Source organism: Lepisosteus platostomus, chromosome 19 (assembly GCF_059453375.1).
Source record: "Lepisosteus platostomus isolate fLepPlt1 chromosome 19, fLepPlt1.hap1, whole genome shotgun sequence".
Lineage (NCBI taxonomy): Eukaryota > Metazoa > Chordata > Actinopteri > Semionotiformes > Lepisosteidae > Lepisosteus > Lepisosteus platostomus.
Genome location: NC_142629.1, coordinates 8,682,319 through 8,704,967, shown reverse-complemented (window position 1 = coordinate 8,704,967; position 22,649 = coordinate 8,682,319). Strand labels below are relative to the sequence as shown.

Below are 22,649 nucleotides of genomic sequence, written 5' to 3'. Positions count from 1 at the left end.
GGAAAACTATGGTACTTTCACTCCACTCAAGACACAGAGAAATTAATACATGCTCTTGTATACAGCAGGTTAGACTACTGCAATGCCCTATTATCAATAAGCACCAACCACTCTTTCAACACCTTACAGCGAATTTAGAATACAGCATCTAGAATTGTTACTAGGAGCAAAAAGTACGACCATCTAAATCCCATACTTAGCTCTCTTCATTGACTTCCTGTCAGGTACAGGGCGGACTTCAAAATCCTTCTACTTACAAGGCTCTCAGAGGTCAGGCACCTGTCTATCTAATGGAACTTATTAATGTTTACCATCCAAGATCACAGAATGCAGGTCTTCTTCATATTCCACGAATTAATAAAATAACAGTTGGTGGTAAAGCCTTTAGTTACAGGGCCCCTAGCTTATGGAACAGTCTCCCACCCCATATTTGGGATGCTTTTTGGTTTCTCTCCTCCACTGTCTTCTGGTCTTCTGTTGTGTATTGACAAAATGTATCATCAATTGTATTGTTAAGCGCCTTGGGGCAACATTGTTGTGAAAGGTGCTATATTAAAATAAATTGAATTGAATACTGAAATTACTTAAAACTAAGGAAAAGTCTTCAAAACTAGACCAGTGTTTCTGAGCTAGACAATTTCCAGTAAAGGATACTAAACAGGAGGTTAAAATAACTAAACTAAAATAGCTAAATTACCTTTTTACAATATCAATAGTAAATACTTAAAATATTTGTGTTCTTGTAGTTAAACTTTATGGGCAAGTGGGCTACAGAAATAAAACATCATATGGAGGACAGTCTTAAGTACTTTAATGGACAAACTCATTTTAAAAGGACTTAGGTTTGGCAAGTTTCTGTTTTCTGACTCATTCTATGAATGCCTCCCATTTCTCCAGATTCTCTAAGGAGGACTGTAAGGTATGGGGCGGGGGGACCAACACTCACCTTTTCAACTTTTTTGTTTTCACACAAATTATGGCAAGTCTATAACTGCAAGCTTATTTCTACTGCAGCCTTTCTTCAAACTTGTCACTGAAAAGTCTTTCACCCGCTTTGAATACAGTGACACAGCTGGAAACCCAACTATGCAGCCAAGTCACCATGAAATTAACCTGCTACAGTGTATGAAAAGAAGCCTTCAGGGGTGTTTGTTAGGGAGGTCTGGATTCCGTTTTTGCAGGAGGAAAGCCAGTGGAATATACAAGCAAACTACAGTTATGCATTGTTTTTTTCATGCAGTACCCATCTTGAGAGCAGCTCAGTGGTACACAGATCTATACTGTGCCAGAAACTCTTATATAACCGATATAAGAGCTAAAAACAAAACAACTACTTTCTATCCAATATTTTTGTCTAGCAAATATAAACATATTTACTGTAAATATAGAACATTTTTATACTATGCATAGTCACAAACTGCAGCCTAGTCAAACAAAACACAGTAATGGACAAAAACACACAGGATTCTTTTAAATCTGAATTATTTTTTTTACTTCAAGACCAAACCCCATGTAACATTTTGTAAACGTCTGAATGTAAAGTTTTAAACAGCTGGACATCTTAAGGTTATGCTTTCTAATATCTTTTTATAACAATTACATTACATACTGTAATTCCTAAAGCAGAATTACTTTAAAAAGACTAATGGCATTTTTTTATGTGGGTTTTTGCACCAGAGACAAAAGTGAGAACTCTGTGACCTCTGTACAGATTCATCCCAAGGTGAAAGTTCAAATGGGTCAAGACATGTAAAAGAAACACAGTCCTGTCCAGTCCTAAATCTAGGGGTCTGGAATTATCCTGTATTTAAAATTTCTCAATTTATCGAGGCTGGTGTGCTGCCAATGTGATTGACACACCAGTACATTTCTCATTGCAATTTATGAGTCTGAGCAAACAACAACCAGCACTTACTTTTGGTGTGTGTGGTGGTAACTGGTCAAAGACACACAACTATAAGATTTCTGAAACAGTACTTCCCCTCTAAAACTAAATGAAGCAGATCTGAATTTCTTAATTTCACATGCTTGCAGCTCTGTATCTTAATTAATTGCAATATTATTCAGGAACTTGGCGAAGCTTAAAAATGTTATTTAAAGAAAACCAGAAAAGAAGTACAATAATGTCACACTCAATTACTCTGTAGTCTTTATGGCAAAATAAGTTTATAATAAGAAGGAAGCTCATGTAAGTTAAGTGCTCTTTCAGAACATAAAGAGTTTACGCCTGCAATTTGTTTTAGCTTTACATTTTGTGGTGAATTTGTCACAGCTGCTTTGAGTTTAACTAGGAAAATTAATTAAACTAGTGTGAGTAAGTTTAATACAAACCTTTAAGTCTTACTTTTGACATTTAATATTGCTCGCACTACTTAAACCTTTTTAAATTTGTTTCTGTCAATAACCTGATCAAAGCTGGTTAATAAAAACCAAATGCTGTTAAATCTGTTGATCAGTGTTTACTTGGTAAAATTACATTTAAAATGAATAATGAATTAGAAGAGTTTTAATTTTCTTATAATTCTACATGGTAGGCAGTAGTTGTCATCTATGGGTTAAAACTGTGACTAACATTAAACTGTTAAAACCATGTGTATGGTTTAAAAAGAGCAAGTTCAGACAGGAGACAATATACCAAAACTGATAAAAACTGAAGTAAACTGTTATCAAGAACCATACAAAAGCTATGGAAAAAGTAATAATTGTTTACCTAGCTGAATATAACTGTTGTACTACTAAACCTGCTAAATTTGTGGCATACAAAATAACTTTTCAGGAATACTGGATGGATATTGATTACTAGAAGGAAATGCCACTTGTCATCTTAACACCCTATATATTCAACATAACTGGAAGGTTCTGGGTTCAACTCATAGCTATCGTACCCCTGAACAAGAAACATAACCCACATTGATCCAGTAAAATGCACATTTGTATAAATGGTTAACAATCTACATTACTTAAGATAAAAGCATCAAAGCAACAAATAAATAAATATCAGTCATATTGTACTGCTGCATGACACTTTCTGGCCTTAAAAAATCAAAAGCCACAGTAAACGGATGCAGACAGACTTCCATGTACTTCCATGTCAGTCTATTTTGTCTCCCTTTAATAGTAAGTTCCTTAACAGCAAGAAAGGTGATAATCGGTGTCTGTACCTTTGCCTTGCACAAGGTTCAACATAATTAAAAGCAAATTTTTGCTAATATCACAAAAAAAACTTAAATTCCTGAAAAATGTGGATTCAGGAGACAATTAAATTAGATCTTCTTTCTGAGAGGACTTATTTGAGAATATAATCAGCCAGCAGCTACTTTACATCACCTTGCAGCTCACAACTGGCAACCCACTGAAGCTAAGAAGGTGCGAGTCTTGCCTTTACCTGGATAGGAGACCTCCTGGGAAAACAAAGGCTGCTTTTGGAAGAGGTTTAGGGGGTCCAGCAGGGAGCAGTCCCCATGTGGTTTGTTTGGATCATAATACACCAGTATAGTGATGTGGACACTACTGTAAAAAAGCATTTCTCAAAAAGAGTAGGGATGTTACCCAAGTGTCCTGGCCTAATTTCACCCTGGCCTTTACCAATCATGGTCTCCGAAAAATCCCCCTACCTGTATATCAACTGGCTTCATCACTCCTCCCCACTGATAGCTGGTGTGTGCTAAGCGTACTGGCGCACTTTGGCTGCCATTACATCATCCAGGTGGGGGCTACACATTGGTGGTGGTGGAGGGGAGTACCCATTACCTGTAAAGTGCTTTGAGTGCAGTGTCATGAAAAGTAAAATAAATGTAATGATTATTAATCAAGTATTTGGAGCCTGAAAAATTAGAAATGATAATGATAACTATAAATGATCCAAAATACTGTATGTCCACATCTTTTAAAATACTCTTTAAATGTGTCCTTTTGATAAGTTTATTTATAATTTTTACTCTTAATGATTACTCAGATATTTGTTCCTTTCTCTGTGGCAGATTGCAAACAAATCTGGATCCCATAACTTGCCCTGAGAAAATCAGAGAGGGTTTTTTTTCCATATGAACTTTTCTGTTGGCCAGGATGCAGCACATGATGGTCTAAGAAAAGCATTGTATACCCCTTACAAGAAAAAGGTCATAAGATCAGAAATTGCCTTATTTTCTCTTTGTAAAGGCTTGGTTGTGACTATATAAAAATGAGCAGAAGATGGCTGTCTCCGGTCGAGTGTTTTCCTCTCTTTCTCATGGTCTGTGCCAGTGTTTCCTGATGGGAATATACAGATTAATAACAGCTGTGCTCAGCCTCCGCCAAAGAACTTGTACATTCAAGTGAATCCTCTGAGGGTTATAGTAGTAGGAGAACAGCTATTGGATGTTTTTTGTTTTGTTTCAAGCCCAAGGCTGTTTTTTTCTCATAAAGGATTTTCACAACTGTGCCCATCACACAACACTGACATACAGTAAAAAAACAAAAACACTCAATTTTATGAGCATCAAAAAGCTCTTACTCTTATATCCCTTATATGCACAACATTAATGGGGTTTCACTTACCCAGGACTCCTGTTCTAAAGATGTGATTAATTCATCACTGAAATATATGAATCCTTATCCTGGTTATTAATCAGAAAAGATCCAGAGAAAATGAAGATGAATTTCACACACCTCCTACACCTGATACAATCACAATAACAGTATATTTATAACACTGTCATCAGGACAGAGTAGTTTAATGTAATTCTAAGGCAAATGCAAATGAAATAAATCTATGTGACCAATTTGGGCAAATCTACAGAAGCTTATTAGCAAAAAAAATTTTGAGATAATTTTCTTGTATAAACGAGATACTATTAAACACTACTATATTAATACTGTAAATTACATTCAACTGTATATGCAATAATATTGTCTCATGCAGAGTAGCATTGACTTTAACAACAGCAGAATAACATCACACTCCTCGTTTTTGGAAAAAGAAAATCTAAAGGAGCATATGTTCTGTCTTTTGCATAAATTAAGTACAACACCGTGTCAGTAAGCATTCCCAGGTTAAACATTGTTTTCGCCATTTCTGTGACAAGTAGAAATGACAGCTTTCCAAACGTATGTTCTTCTTGATGTAAAGCTGCAGAAACATGTACATGTACATAGGTTTTTGCCTACTCTTTGAACTCTTTGAAAAATTGAACGGAATGCATTCTCGATGACTTGATTGCAACACTAATACTGTACCAATTGTTATTGTTTGTAACAGTAAACGGGAAGCAAACGACATACAGACTGTATAACAGGTTGTGTGTCGTCCTGTAATTCTTCTTTTTGTTTGGAATTACCCCCATCTCTTTATATTCACGTCTATGCAACTGGACACACAAATACTGTTTCTTCTCCCTTTGAAATACACTTTTCCTGCTTTTTGCAGTGTAATTCCAAATTAAAATTCATTTGATGTCAGCATACTGTAGTCTAAAAGCTTTTGAGGATTTAAAGACTGACCAACAATAACAGTAAAATTAAGCCAACAGTAGGTATTATGTCTGAGTGTCAAGTCATTGTAAATGTATTCCATTCAATGTTTAAAGAGTTGGCAAAAACCCATGTACAGTAGATGTTGCTGCAGTTTCACAACATAGCATACGTTTGGAAAGCAAGATAATTTGTACTTGTTAGAGAAATGGCGAAAACAATATGCGTTTAACCTGGGAATGCTTACTGACATGGTGCTGTACTTCATGTTTACAAAATACAGAACATGTGCCCCTTTAGATTAGATTTTTTTCCCCACAAAAGAGGAGTGTCATGATATTCTGCTGTTGTAAAAGTCAATGCTACTTTGCATGGGACAATATTATTGCATATATAGTACAATGCAATTTACTGTATTAATATTGTAACGAACACGCCCCTGCACATAACAGGGAGCTTGGCTGCCCGGGCCGTGGTAGTTCTCCTTTAGCTCAGCCGGCAAGTTCCCTGTTGCATGACGCCGGAGACCCGGGTTCGAGTCCAAGCGGTGGAGGGCCAACCTGAGGTAGGAGAAGTGAGGGCACATGCCCAGAGAACCCGAATCCATTACAATATAGCATGCAACATTATTCACAAATTAATTATTGGGTTTAAACAGACTAGTTTTATCTTATGAACAAGATACTCTTCTTGTATAAACAAGTTTATTTTTCTTGTGGTGCTAATAAGCTTCCACACTAATCTTTATTTTGATGAAAACTAAAATAGTGTAAAATTGTTATAGTTACAATTGTTTAACAATTAAAAACAAACAAATCCAAAATGCTAAATGCACAACCTAGATCTTAGCAAAGCACAAATGACCCTCTCCTATCTTTCAGTGATGGACCAGTAAAGAACAGTTACGCATGTTTAATAATTTCCAAATTGATTTAATTGAGATATTAAAAATTAGATATTAAAAAAGCTCATACACTTAACTGTTATTAAAAGAACTGATAACTTTATTAAAGATGCCACACAATAAAAGTATCAATGGCACCCCAATGTCTCATAAAAAATCTTCTACAAATCATTTTTTAAATCACGACTTTCCTTCAACCAGATAAGCCACAGATAGCTTATTTAAAATATTTATTTAGATACAACCAGTAAATAAGTTCACTCATTTTTCTCCACAGAACCTGATCTTTGCATCATAGTACATAATTAAACAGTGGTTTCAGACAGGGCTTCTCTGGAGAGCTTTATCTGAGATTCATGGGAAACATTTGATAGGAAAGCAGCAGGGTCACCACTTTCATAATGCAAACCCGGTATTATGGGAAGTTATGTATATTTAACAAAACCAAAAAGAAAAGCACTCAAATTACCTGTTCAAGGTAACAATGGTCTCCATATTAGACTAACAGAATACATATTATAGTACATCAGGCAACTCTATAACAGAAATCAATTCTGACTAATCCAGGTTAAAAATCACCATGTAAGCCTTGTATAACCACAATAAAACTTCACTCAAGATGCATTACAACAGCGTCAGGACCTCACTTTAAAGGGGAACTACAGACCCAATTTCTCAGACTGGTTGTTAAGTCTTGGTAACAAAATAAATTAATTGATGTTCTCACAAAATTGGACTAATCCCTAATTAAGCACAATATCGCAAACTTTGTGAAAGTATTGGATAGTCGTCATGTTGTCAAAAAACCCTGGCCTCACCACAGCCAGAGTAAGAGTTTGAGAAAATTGCGACGTGAAGCGGCACTTCCTGCTCACTAGTCACTGTAATGAGTAATGTAATGCGACAGAAGACAGAATATGTACAGGTTGTGAAGCAGACATTTCACTGCAGAAATTATCCAATGTGATCTGCATGCCAAGTTCACAAGTAAGTTGTATTTGTCAGCCAAACTGTCTTAAAATCAAGAGCTATATTTCTATTGTTTTAAAAGAGATGTCTTCACAAGCCTTCTTGTTTACAAAGTCACAGGGCCTGTTCACGTCACCGGCAGTGTTGTTGCCTTGTTCTGAATTACAGAACATTGCACTGTACTCAGCTATTATCAACAATGTTCAGAAGGTGACAAAATGTCATTTTCAGCTCAAATAAATGCGTTTGTGCAACCTTTACCATCCAACTGTAACAACTGTGGCCAGAACTACATACTGAGTCAGATGTTAGCAACAATGTTCAGAAGGTGACAAAACGTCATTTTCAGCTCAAATAAATGCTTTTCTGCAACCTTTTACATTCAAATGTAACAGGTGTTACCAGAAATTTCATCTACAGTATATTTTGATGTAAATTGGATGTTTTACATGTTACTGTGTACATATTACTTTCAAACTGGTTTGAAAGGCACTCATCAATGCCAATTCTTTCTAACCCTGAAGTATAAAAAATAGCGTTGCAGTTCCCTTTTAACTGCAACATTACTTAAAAGTGCAAACAAATTGATGAGAGCTTCACCTGTAAGCATCTCACACCATGACATTGTGAGCTGTAGAAAGAATAAGTTTCTCTTTGTGGAAAATCCCTGTAAAGGTCCTGATGCAATCGATGTGTGGTACTATATATCAAACACAGTTCAGCAGGCAAGTCGTGCATTTCTCACTCTTCAACATCAAGGGAGAGAGACAGGAAAATGCTCATCTAGAACACAAGACTTTTGCAGACATGGAATTTTCAAACTAATTCAGTGACACTGCATAGCCCAATTTCTGAAAGTTCAATGCCACTTATAAAATCAGTTAACCAACGATAGGCATGTGGTAAAGAGAGAAATGTATTTATGCTTAAATGTGCAAAGAGTGAGTCAGGTGTGGTCGACATAATGAGGGCTTAGACAAAGATGATATTGTACTGAATTATGAGCCATAAAGCATTTTCATGTTTTTTTCTTTACAAAATGACTCTACACTGGTAGCACTCCTTGCGCTCTCAATAATTGCTGATAACATTTTAATAATAACAATGACTTCATCAAGGCCAATGACCCAACAATGGAAAACGCCCACACAATGGAGTCCTTGTTCAGACAGGACTGTCTCTGAGAGGCATCTGACAGGCACTCAGCCTTGGCACTCTGTTTACTGCAGTTAAAGTGATTTGTACTGTGGATACAGACAGAACAAGACAGATAATATAGCTGTTGTGGATTCCTCCCACTAAAAGGCACTGAATGAACTTGGACAGTGGCAGACCTTAATTCCAATGAAAAGAGCATAACAGATACTACAAACCTCCGTCATATTCTCTTTATGTCACAGTACACCAAATACTATTTAAGTTACCATTCTTGGCATGAAAACTGAAACACAAACTGAAAAAAAACATCAAAGGTAAATATTTATTTGCACAGATATAATGGCAGGTGGACACTGCTCTCCTATGAACACAATTTATGCAAAAATCTGTTTTTTGCTGCCATTTAATTTACAGGTACATAAAAAAGATAACTAAATGATCAGCGGGATGCAAATAATAAGATTCAAACTGGATATATTAATCATTTAAGAGTAGTAAATGTTACAATATCAAAAGTATACCACTAGTGGCAAACCTTAAAAAGAAAGTCCTCATCACAACTTGGCTTTGACTGGATATTTTAACATAAATCTGTAAGACAACCACAGCTGCACCATTCATCACGACATAACCAGGTGACCCATTTTTAATGTGAAAAATCACATATTTTTGCAAAATGCCAGCCTAGTTGAAAGCCAGTGTAAGCGATCTGACACAAAAAATAATTTCTGGAAACAGTGCTTTCAAGCAGCATGTCTTACATGTAGTGCCTTGCACAAGTATTCAGACCCTTTCCATGGTGTCCCATTTGTGAAATTACAAATGCTTTTTTTAAAATTTAATTTCATATGCAAAACCTGAACATTCAAAATCTCGACTTCTAAGGTACACGATCATAAATGTCAGCAAAAACTGAAGAGGAAACAATGTGAAAATCCTGCATAAGTTTTCTCATCCAAGAGCTCAATATTTGTTGAAAGCACAAGTCTCTGACAGCTTTTCACATCTGTGTGGTGCAATTTTTCCCAATGCATTTGAAAAAGTTGACGCATTGACATTTTCTATCATTTCAGCCATTGAACTCATTTAAGTGTTCTTTGACTACTGGCATCCCTTTCTATTGGCATTTCCTCCTTGTTCAGCTGCTAAGTTTCTTCTCAGTAATCGACTGAGTCAAAGAAATTTTAAGGGCCCTTCAAATGTTTTCATATGCTTCTTCTGATATATATGTCTTTATACAACTTTATCCCTGAGAAGACTCCTTGGTCTTCAAAACTAAATCTTTGTTTGAAATTCACTACCTGACTATTACTATCTTACAGAGATGTGTATTTATTGTGAAATCAGGCGAACCATTATTATAACACAGAGACCACTCAACAAATTGAGTGGCTTGTTAGTTTGCATACCTAATTAATTTTCAGGTTTTAGGCATCAAAGAGTTTGAATATGTACAGTATGCAACAAGTATTTATTTTAATTTTTTCTTTCATGCTAATGATCTACTGTTTTTACCTCTTTATTTTTTGCCTTCAATGTGTTGATTTGGTCATATGTAACCTACCAGCATTAAAACAAGAACATGTGAAAACTGTGTAAGAATCTCAATACTTCTGCAAGGCAATGTACAAACTGTATGAACTGGATTCCTTGACCAGATCACACAAAACATTTACACAATTTTAGATTTTGACTAAAAAAGAAAAATAACTTTCATAAGATTTACAAATAGAAGTATTGTATTAAGGTCATTTGACTTTCGATGCATCTGTGATCTGCATCACCAGACTGAGTACCTAAGTGAACAACAGGAAGTACTGGTGCCAGCCAAAGAAACTGAACATCTGGAGAAGAGACAGAAGCTCAATTGTGAGAAGCTCACTCGATATGACAAAGGCTTTATTGAGGGGAAACATGTATATAAATAATGTTGAACAAATAATTACAGATTGTGTTTTGTTAGGACAGCCATCTTAATTTATTTCCAAATACATTCTTTCATTGAGCACTACCCTTATCATATTTCTCTCATTTAGGCGATATTACCCACTTGTAAGAAATGCAGAGAATGATACCCACAGTGTGCTTTTTTATTACATAACAGCTTTTTTTAAATGAAAAGTGCATTTCAGGCAAAGAAACAAAAACTACAATACTTGCCTGTGTTGAAGGAAAAAAGTTCTTATTGAAATCAGAATAAAAATTAGGAGTTTCTGTTTCTTGGGTAAACACTGGAACAGTAATAAACTGTAGTACAAAGGTATTGCTTTTTTGTATATCAAAGGTACTCCTGGGGCTTCCCAACTTCCCAACAGGTAAATGTGCTTGCCTGACTGCAGATTGAGCTCTATAATTACAAGATTACAGTCTGGGTCATGCCTGTGACCAACTGTGCTCATGACTCCCCAAGTCAGCAGTGCACACTGTGTGTGGTGGGTGAGGGGGCAAAATTAGTCAGTCAGGGCTCTCAGCCCAGGGTACTGATGCAAGTTTTATTTTGTCAGTGTATCTGGACTGTTTTGAAAATGCCTTTCACTAAGGCAATAAGAGTCTAGCACTATGAAATAGTCTATGAACTTTATAACTTTGAGAATACCTACAAATTAACCAAATATAATACTTCTTAAAATGAATAAGTCTAAGTTAATAAATGTATTTAATTTAATGAGTCAAATGAGAGGGAGAAACTGAATTATAACCCATTGAAATTTATGCTGTTTTTTGGGTGGTAGTTTCTTTTCCTAATGTCCCATTTCACCTGAATTACAAGGACAATATCCCATGACTAGCTTCTGCCAGAGTCTTGTACACTTGTTAAAACAGGATACACATTAGCTTTCCTGCAAATTTCTCAGGGAAAAAAAGTTTATGTAAATACAACGTCCGCAAACTTGTCTACAAATACTCGTGATCCTTTTAGGTTCTGTCATAACTGATTTTTTTTTTACAAAATTCAAAGAACCTTTCAAAATAGGTTTAACATAAACAGAAAGAGATAAATTGTTTCAATCTGAAGATTTAACATTCAGTTACTGATAATTGTACCTCAGAAAGTAAAGCTACACGAAGAGCTTCATCCCAACAGGATGATAGGAAGGGTGTTTTTGGCAAATCTGGGCTTAAAATAAGGCATAACAGCATGCCAGATAAGACCAAGTAATCATGTCCTTGCAGAAGAAAGATCAACCTTGGTAGAGTGATCGCACTGACCCAAAGAGACACATCAAACTACAATTCATACATTAGCTCGCAAAGACTAATAATAATAAGTAATGCCAAAAACATTTTTCGTTTTGCCTAATCACAATGTAAGAAGTTTAATTTACATGCCTCTGCTTACACTGTCTACTTAACTAATGTGGGAGGCGCTAACCAGACACTGAGATATAATGGTTGGCAAACACCAAAAAAATCTTTAAAATAGAGGAAATATCTTATTTTATGTAATGGCAGATTTTTACATCCCAGTCTACATTTGCTAATTTAAACTTCAAAAGCAATCAGAAAATAACGTTAGAGAAGGCTCTTAATAGCATTAACTTGAGTACTTTTCTTTTTCTGAGAAAAGTCTGCAATGGTCCAACATCCCACCCACACTATAAGTGATAACTCCCATTTTGATTAACAATAACAGTTTTGAGTAAAACTAGGGAGAAGAATTCCTTCTCAAAAATATCCTTGTGATATATCAATATTAAGTTACCAAAACATGACTAATCAAAAAGGAAGAATCAAAGTATTGTAGATACTTATTTAAAACAATTTTTAAATCCTAGAGAGAAATCAGAAATTCTTATGCATTAGGTATTGTTATTCAACACTGTTTATATTTTATGGAATATAAACTGTAGAATAACTGGCAAGTACAATCAGTAGCAAGCAATGTTTTTATCCTGAAGTGAAACACTGATTTTTAAGGTACCTGCATCTCTTTATATCTTTTGATTCACCTAAAACTACGAGATCTACATTCTAATAAATGGATAAAAAGTGAAGAAATTTTAGATTCATCACCTTTTTCCTGTAAGAAATAATAATGTTCCTATTTTAAATTTCTTATTAAGCAGTTATAGAAATTATTTAGGGCCCAAAGAACCGTTCAAAATCTTTTATACTGTAACAAGGACTCCATTGCATTGATTTTAGCTCAGTCGAAAATGAAAAGCAAACACTTTGCCTGTCAGCACTGAATTTGATAAACAGGATTTTGGGCTTGTTTTGTTTATCTTAACATAAGAAATATAGTGAACATGAACAAATATGGGAACAAAGACTATATCTGTACTGATATGAATGTATAAAGTATGAAAGTAGCTCAGATCTTGTTTTAAATTATTAATTGTCTGTGCCACTGACCAAGAATTTAGAAGTGACACTCATTAATATTTAATCAGAACTATCTTGATGCTAAACCATAGAGATATGCACGTTAACTTACTCCCCACACACTAGACTGGCAAATTAAACATTAAAGCAAGGCTGGGCTTTATATGCTTCAAGTCTGATCTAAACTCTGCATTCACCCCAGACACCCCTTACATAGATATGAACACTTCCATGGATAACAGAGTCATATGTCTCCATGGTTTTAATCTCTGTGTCGTTTCCCATGTTTTTAAAATATACAGCATCAAAATAAACCAATTATAAATGCAACAAATTAATGAAGCTATCAGGAAAATGACAATTTTTGTAGTAGGTGCAGTAAGAGGATATATTAATCCCTAGTCTTCATGGATGAATGTTTGCTTGACGGACATTACAGAGACAGGAGTATTTATTCTGAAATCATGTGACCCCTTATTATTGTACACAGATAGAAGCCATTCATCTCATTCTGATTTATCAGTAGTTTTTTTTTACATCTGAGCTAATTTAGGCTTGCCATAGCAAAGGGGCTGAATACTCATGCATTTTAGTTTTTTTTTAAGATTTAGAATAGTTACGGTCAGTGTTACTCAACCTTTTCCATTCCACAGTATACTGACATAAATATAAACATTTTTCTGCACACTGCTCCCTCCCCAAACAAACACACATCACAGGCCCAAGTACATTATTAATATTCTAAACAAGACTTATTTCAAAGTTTAATCTGACTCTGCATAGAAAAATGCATAGTTGTTTTATCCCGGCAGGAACTGAAACGTGGAGCTCTTGCTCAACTTCTATCAGATATACTGTATTTTTTATATACATCAAACTTGAAAAGCTTTGCTTGTGGTGTTAGTCAGACACACATTAAGTCTTAGAACTTGGCCTCTGTCTTATCTGTATGCATCACATATACAACAACACTGTTCACACCACAAAACAAGTATATACTGTAAATTCAATTATTTTTTAAAATTTCTTCATATGCAACACTGAAAACTCTGGCACACCTGTTAATGTCTGAAAGCACACAATGTATCACGACACGGAGGTTGAGAACTGCTGCTCTGGATAAATTCATCATGTTGGCTCATATTTGTTATCAAGAGGGTTAATCAACAGGGGTTTTGCTGTTTAAAGCACATGCTAGTAGCATATGCCTAACACTGGAAACAATACAAGTTTTTCATTAGCAATACAATCTTTACACATGGTTACAGAAGATGTATTGTGGGTTTCGGTCCCATTCCTCTCAGAATATAAATATTCTTCATTAACTGTTAGTGAGTACACTTCAACAGAAAGACTGCACAAAGGCACTGTTTTTGATAAGCAGGAAATATTGAATTATTTCTGTTTGTCTCAGTTTTCACAAGGCTTGACATTTAACAGGTCAAAAAACGTCATCACCTGTGTTCAATCAAATTTTTCTCTCATGAAAAGAATTTGCAACAATGTATTAAGAGTACATAAAGCTCAGACATGAATGATCAATTAATTCAAATCTGAGAATGATATGTTTTTAAAAACATAATACATGTATTTATCAGCTGAAGTTTTTTTTTTCTTTCTCAACAAAGTTCACATTTTTAACCTTTTATTAATCTATGACTTCTTTTTCTATTTAATGACTGGTATATCTTGGTTAAAAAAATATCAACAAAAAGCCAGAGCTGGAAAATGAAGGACACATAATGGATAGAGAACAGGACATCACACACAGATTTGCCCTTTTGGACTCGTCTGTCCTAGTATACTTTCACACATTAGAGAACAATAAGGATACTCAGAAAAGAACATGAATGAGACTGATCTAAGGCATAAGGAAACTTAAAACCTTTTTAAACGCTGGGATTTACTCCATTCTGTATCCATGATCTTAACTGTGCAGTACACTCACCAGCTGGAATTCACTTCGACGCCCGTAAGCCTCCTGGATGCTAGCATCCTGCCACAGCGCCCGCAGGGCCAAGACGTAGAGCTGGAAGGTTGAGGGTTCCACAGGTACTCCCGCTTTGTTCTCGAAGGACATGACAAACATGCCATGCTTCTCATTTTCCGTGTTCTGCCAGGCAATACCCAGCTTGTCACGGGCATCAACCAGAACTCTCATACCCTGCAATAAAATAAAAGACATTTGCAACATTTCTCTTGCTGCTTCTTGGGCATCAAGAGCATCTAGAGCATCAGCAAACACACATCATAAATTATACTACAACCTTGCTTTTTAAAAAATTTATATATACAGTTTTATACAATTTTTGTCTCTGCATGAAAACAGTTTGAAATATACAGATGTAGCCATTCAAAATGCACGGAGTACGCTGCAGTAAAACGCGGTAGGCATGGCGCATCATAACGTGTCATACCGCAGTTATGATAATAGTATCTGGAACCACCTTGTAAAACCGCCAGTTGGGGCTAATAAAGCTTAACCTCTCATGTACAGCATTTGAGCTGTCACCAGAAAATGCCTGGTTTCAAATCACTGCTAAGGGACAATCTTTTTCCAATTAAGAATTTAAGTTGTATACTCTTCAGACTTTTAATAATTTTAAACTGTGTATTACAGCATGTTAATCATTAAACATTAAAAAGTCTGTATATTTTATAAAAGCAAGATTGTTCAGTTGGACAAAAGTACACAACCTTCCACCTTCATCATAAATATTTTAATTATGCAGAAATATTTTATGCATCAAAATATTGCTAACAGTATGAATAATTAATGACCTTGGACAGGCTGTAAGCTCAAAGTATTACTGTGGTCCACTTTCTTTGTAACCGTCTGCATCAGTTTAACAGTTGCAACACGAAAATAGTTTTTTTCATTGACAAAAAGTAACACCACAGAATTTCGTTGACCCGATCATGTATTAGTTTCCAATCATACAAAGTAAGTTTTGAGAATCTCCAATTCACCGTGCCTATAATGGTTTCCCGGAGATTGCTCATAAACGATATTAATTTAGGAACATAAACATATTATGTAAACTGTAAAAAATTATGTAAAATGGCTGGTATTGGTAGTTTAAATAAAAAATACACACCAGTATTCCACTTTCTTCCTAAACATTTTAAGCATCAAAGTCTTGCATTCGGTTACATACTGTGGTTATTTTTGAAAAGTTTTTCCGTGCTCCTTCTGACTATATTAAGTCTATATACTTATAAGTACTATAAGTAAAAAGTTATATTTTAACCTTTTCTGCAAATACTTATGTTTGGTTTTAAAATGCTTTGATAACAGTTTACAATTATAGTGAATCTACTGATTATTAAGAACAAATAAATCTGTTTTGAATGAAGAACACTTGGTAGCACTGGTAAATCGCCAAAGTGGTAAAAGCTTTAGTTTTTTCACTTACAAAAAAGTATCGACCAAAAAATCAAGTACTGGAAAATGCTTATCTAGAAGTTTATGACATGTGACACTATCTACTTCTGTACTAATGGTGATAGTTTTGCAAAGAATGTAGCATTTGACCACTTGTCATCATAATTTTACCAACAGACTAGGGGATGTGTTATCTTATCTTTGGTTTAATGAGAAAAAGATTTTGAAACTCATAAGTCTAGTGGTGGAGCATATTTAAAACATGATTCAACAGCTTCCTGTAATCTGTAAAACAAATGAGATAATGTTTCCTTGACGAAATCACATTTGCAAGATTTATGCCAGTTGATTAGAATTGATCTCACCTTGACCTTCAGGAGCCCTTGTGATCAGAAATTCTAATTTCTCTCATAAAACTTGGACAAACATTTTCATTTGGTCAAACTCTCACCTTGCCAGAAAGCCTTGTTACACAACCAGACTGTGGATGTCAAGATGAACTCCCAGAAAGGATAGAAAAAAACCCAAAATTATGCTGTGCAATCAGGTTGCCAATAAACACTACAAGTGAAGTCCTGTAGCAACTAGAAACTTATGCCCAGACCATAATGGACCTCACCATTGGCATACGAATCTGCATGTCCATTCAACACTCACCTGTGCTCCAATGACAAAACTTTGCATTGTTTTTTCAGGGTCACGACATCACTCAGCTCCCCTACAATGTCGTAGTTTCAGGTGAACAGTGGGTATACACTGTTCCAAAGACCTTGAAAGTATACGTGATCTCTTTAACTATATAAAAATCCCACAAACAAGGTGGTAAATCCAAGTTCACTAAATGTTGGAAGGTTGTAGCCACTTTGTGAAGCGTGACTCTTACAAGATCAGTGTGTTATATAGTGATCATCAAAAGGTGATTTAAACTGTTGATGAATGTCAAGATTTGTGAAAATCAACCAGCTTGAAACTATAGTATTACTGCAGTATAAAAAGCATCAATTTTTAAATTTTGCATAGCTTGGCTGCTAGGGCATAATTGTCTTAATTATGAAACAATAAAATGTTTTCCCATTACAAAGCCTCAGGCTCATGCTAAAGTAATGACTTAAAACTAGTTATGGTTGAGCAATTAAAAGACTTTCAAATTGCTTAATTACCTCACGAAAGCTTTAAAAATGCATGTTTTCTACTGCTGACACCCAGTTCTTTATTAAACTAACATAACAGAAAATGATCAGATAACATAGGGCCCACTGCAATATAGTTCTTGTTTACACAACTAGTAAACATATTCCAGTAATTCACTATAAATAATGACACTATCTAAATATTTTTCACTTTATATAAATATTCTACAGTGCATGGTTTCTGCTATATTTGTTCCTGCTATATTTTTTAAATGCCCTTCTACAATGTACTGGCAACATGCTGGAGGCCACGTAAAAAACAGCATCTACAGAACTATTATATCTACAGAGGCAAAATACAGACGGGGTACATTTACAGCCTACTTATTAGAAACAAGTTATTATTGTATTTTGTTATGGGTTACTCACCCTATTATTTTTTATGCATCCTGTTATTGTGCTTCCTTGCTGCACTCTCTGAATAGATTGCCATTTGCTATATTAGATAATCATATCTGGCAACAATAAAAAAACTGAATAGATAGAATGATAAATAGAAAGTATTTTATACAATGCTGTGCAAACATTTTAGACATTGCAAAACATGTTATGAGCATCAATTTGCTCAAATCATTCACTATTGTTCTCTACTACTGTAACAAATCCAGCTGTTATTAATACACTTCAGCTGAGTTGAAAAGAACCCAATTTTGTCATTAACTAATCTTTTGATTTCCCACTTAGCAAAATCCTTTTTATCTTAAACACAATAAAAAGGAAAACTATGAATGAGAAGCAGATGAAGTGTTGCAACAGTTAATCCATCTAATCTACTTGAGTCACTAGCTGGTGCTCATCATCACTCACATCATTTTTATCCTCTCTACACATCCACACAATAGAACACAATAGAAATAATTTCTTAGACTTTTACACAGTAGTGTAGATGACATTATAGAAATTATAGTTAGCAATATGTCAGAAACCAGCTAATCTGTTCCTTCTGCTCACATTCTGCTTAATGGCTATGGAAAGTGTTTCAGTCATTTTCCTGGAGCAGTTAGCACAACAAATAAGTAAGAGAAAGAACAAATTCATATTAAGCAACCTTAAGACATGTAGCACATACACAATGGTCTTCTGAAAGAATGTAGAGAATTACAACTCTTAGGTACATTCCACACCCATTACTTCAGAACACATTCTCCACTGCCAGCTGAAGACCCAACACACACCACACCCTCGCTGCCTTCAGGATCACTCCAGCCCATTTCACCTGGAGAATTCTCCAAATTGACAAACTAAATGTCTCAATCTGAGCAATGTTCTGAAGTGCTGTAAAAAGGACCTTCCTGTGGGCTGCTCTATCCCCCTCCTCTTTCCTTCTGAGTTTTGTTTGGTCTCTAGCAAGCTGCCCCCACCGAGCTCCAGCCCACGCAAGCCACCAGTGACCTTTCACCCACTTCCTCAGTGTAATTTTTCTGGGAACAGACAGGCTCTTCCTCCAGCGCTTCACAAGACAACTTCCAACTAAGGGGGCTGCTTTATCACTGAACCCTCAGTCATAGTTGGAGGTCAGCTGCAGGGTTCACACACTACAAAAGCATTGAATTGCCTGAGAAAGAGCTTATACACAACTACCATTGCAAATTCCCTTTTGGTTAACACTGTTTTTTATATTTGCATAAGTGTTCTTTGAGAAAGCTTCACAACTTGCCCTCCATGATAGCAGATAGTCTTACAACTAGAAAACAAATGGTAAAGTATAAGACCACAGAGAGCAAATAAAACAAGTACAGTAGTCACATACAGTTATTATGTAGAGAGTAGTAAAGCTGTAGCACATTTAAGAAATACTGACAATTTAAACTGTTAATTAAAGCCTTTGTTTTTGTCCTACCCAGGTTCAATTTCAGATAAATACAGCTCCTTTTCCACTCCATGCTTTCTAATATGCTTCAGACATACTGTATCCGTCTGACACTCAATAAAACTAAGCCCATGACACCACTAAAGCAAAATAACTTTTTAATATAATGGCTACGTCAAACTAGTACTAAAATATGTACATGACATATAGCACTCAATTGACTGTTTAGAAAATTCATAGTTTCACACTTAAGATACATTTGCTTGTGAATTAGTTCAAAGAATGCCAAAAAGGTTTTTTCTTCACATTACAAGAATGTTTGTCACAGACAGGTAAAAGTAACCTAATCTTCATTCTAGAACTGAGGAAACTATAAGTTGACTTGCTAAAAGTCTTGAAATCCTGAAAGGTACTGTTGAGAAGGTAACTAACAAGTCATGCCAGTAAAGTGGTAACCAAGTGAGCTTTGGAGGACTTGAATAAACTGCCTAGCTTAATTGTTGAACATAATCAAGAAGTTCCTTGGATCAGTCATGTACTGTACTACCCACCAAATAAGCAAGTTAGGCAAAACAGCCTCCTCATTTGTAATTATTCTAATGTTTTCATTCTTTGTCATTATCAAAGCAAGAATAAAAAGGCTACTTAAGGCATTGTTTTCTGGATTCACTCCAACTCCCTATTCAATGTTGAAAACAGGAAATCATTTACAGTTCATTTAAATTTCTGAAAATGTCTGGACTGAGACCATGTGACAAAGTCAAATTTCCTTGATGAAAAGAATAGCTTGTGCTTGTACTTAGCTTAAAAAATATTTTTCAAAATGTAAGGTAGTGGAATGGTGTACATCACCTGTGGCTCCAGGATAACGAGATATTCAAGATGTTCAGCTTAATAAAAAAAAAAACATACTCCGAGTTCTATGGTTAAATAGACTTCACCTCAGCTTTTAAGGATTAAAGGAACTTCTTCAAAAGGTCTGAAGAAAGAATGTTTGTTAATGCCCTTGCTATCTTTTTCTTAAACTTTACAAGAGAAATAATAGATTTCAGATGACAGTATGTTGACATGAAACTTTGCTTTGCGATTTATTCTTGAGGGGGCTACAAACACTTCAATAATACAAACACAATAAAGAGACAAAAGGTTTGCCTTTCAAAACTACAACCCCTATAATACTGAGAAGAGATTCAGACTAACCAGCAAAAATCCAACTGTCACCAAGAGAAAACAGAAGTTTGAAAGAAAACAGCAATGTACTAGAAAGTGCAAAGCAACCTGATGTGTGATTTGTGATCAATTATATGATGAAAAATTCAATCGTTGAAAATATTTTTTTTCTGCCCAAAAAATAAGAAAATACTACTACAACATAAATAGATACAAATAAAAGGGTTTAGGCTTTTGCAATAGCTGTTAACTTATGCAACTTAAATTAAAATGAGATGATGCCATACAAGCATAAATTATGAGGTGCCATTTAGGCCATTATTCAAACTTTACCTCTCATACACACACAGAAATTGCTCTCACATACACACAAAAAGCACTCACATTCACTAGCTTTACCTCGTACACACACACAAAATGCACTCACATTCACTAGTTTTACCTCACACAAACACATAAAACACTCCTTCACAATGTGAACGTGGGAGGCAAAACTAGTGAATGTGAATGCATTTTATGTGCATGTGAGAGGTAAAACTAATGAATGTGAGATCATTTTACATGTTTGTGAGATGTTAACTATGGCCCAATGTAGGCGGTCCATCTAAATGGCACAATGTGATTAACTGAGAAAATTTATCAAAAAGCTTTCTCATTTTCTGCTACGCTCCAAGATGGAGGAAAGAAATCAAGCCAAGCTGTATCCTTAAGTAATAACATCTTAGTCACACCAGAAGCAATCGCTTCATTGTCATCGGCTAGGACGCCCGCGATGAGTGTTCTTCCGTCAACGCAGCATGCACAGGGCTGGCGCCAGGGGAAAAATCTGTAGGGGGCGGCTGAAATTCTGAGGAGGGCAGCGATATTTCGGTGAAACAGAACCATTGCAACTACCCAAGTAAATTCTCGCAACCATGCCACTGATGATAGAAGATAATGACGAGCAATCTGGTATTTAGCGATTAAGTACAGTTTCACATTCATCAGCACTCTCGCTTTATATCCTGGAGTGACAAAATACCATATGCATTCATTTTTGCAGCTACATAGACGGTAACGAGGTTCTGAATCATTAAGAATAGTTGTAAAACCAACAGAGAGCACAAACTTTTATAACTACAGTCCTAGTTATATAACAATTGTAGGAATAAGGATAAACTACTGCAAGGAATCAGTCCACCTGAGCAAACAAGATCATAATAATGTTTACACCCAATAGCGTAGACACTATTTAATATGTGCCATTCCTGGACAGATAGCCCTCCTGCACATCAAACAGTAAGATGTAGTAACTCTGAATTCGGTGTTAGTGTAATTTTCTGACAAAGTACAACTTAAGCAAGTTAAGTAAGCAAAAGTGTTGGAAAATTATTTTGTCCAAAACTGATATGGCGGGACAGTTCAGTTGAGGGGGCAACACCCCCTTCCCCCCCCCCGGTGGCACTGGGTCTGAACATGCAACAACCGAAGCTGAAATAAGTACTGTATTGCGACGTAATGGTGGTGGTGTCAAAGCTGGGACTGGAACATTAGCACCAGTATCAGCTCGGAGACAGTCTGTATGATACGAAACCCAAAGAAATTATGTCGAAATAAAGTACTTATTTTAACCTCGGTAGCTGCATGCTGCTTTAAAGGAAGAACACTCATCGCAGGCATTGTAGCCGATGACAAGGAAGCTATTGCTTCTGGTGTGGCTAAGATGTTATTAAATAAAGCTATGGCTTGGCTTAGTGCTTGTTGTGGTTTAGGTTGATTTCTTTCCTACATCTTGGAGCACAGCAGAAAATGAGAAAGCTTGTCGATAGATTTTCTCAGCCAATCATATTGTGCCATTTAGACGGACCGCCTATATTGGGCCATAATTCACCTCTCACATACACATGCACTCTCCATTTTCTCTCTCGCATATACACACAAAATGCTCTCACAAATGTCTCTCACATTTACAGTGTGAAGGAGTGTTTTATGTGTCTGTAAGACGTAAAACTAGTGAATGCAAGAGCGTTTTATGTGTATGTGTGAACTAAAACTAGTGAATGTGAGAGCTTTTTGTGTGTAATTGAGAGGTAAAACTAGTGAATGTGAGAGCTTTTTGTGTGTATGTGAGAGCAATATGTGTGTGTATGAGAGGTATAGTTTGAATAATGGCCTAAACTGCACCTCATAATAAATAACTGTTTATACATATTACATAGAAATAATCATTTCACAAAATAATGTACACGTTGATGTGTGAATTAAAACTAGTGAATGTGAGAGCTTTTTGTGTGTACGTGAGAGGTAAAA

At 35.6% G+C, this 22,649-nt stretch overlaps 1 protein-coding gene across 1 annotated transcript in view; it reads right to left on the bottom strand.

Annotated features, from left to right (window-relative positions):
* gna12a (guanine nucleotide binding protein (G protein) alpha 12a) overlaps window positions 1–22,649 on the bottom strand; it is a 59,095-nt gene that overhangs the window by 20,437 nt on the left and 16,009 nt on the right. The window contains exon 2 of the mRNA XM_088613431.1: window positions 14,754–14,969. Coding sequence (XP_088469557.1) covers window positions 14,754–14,969 — 216 coding nt within the window. The remainder of the gene's footprint in view (window positions 1–14,753; window positions 14,970–22,649) is intronic.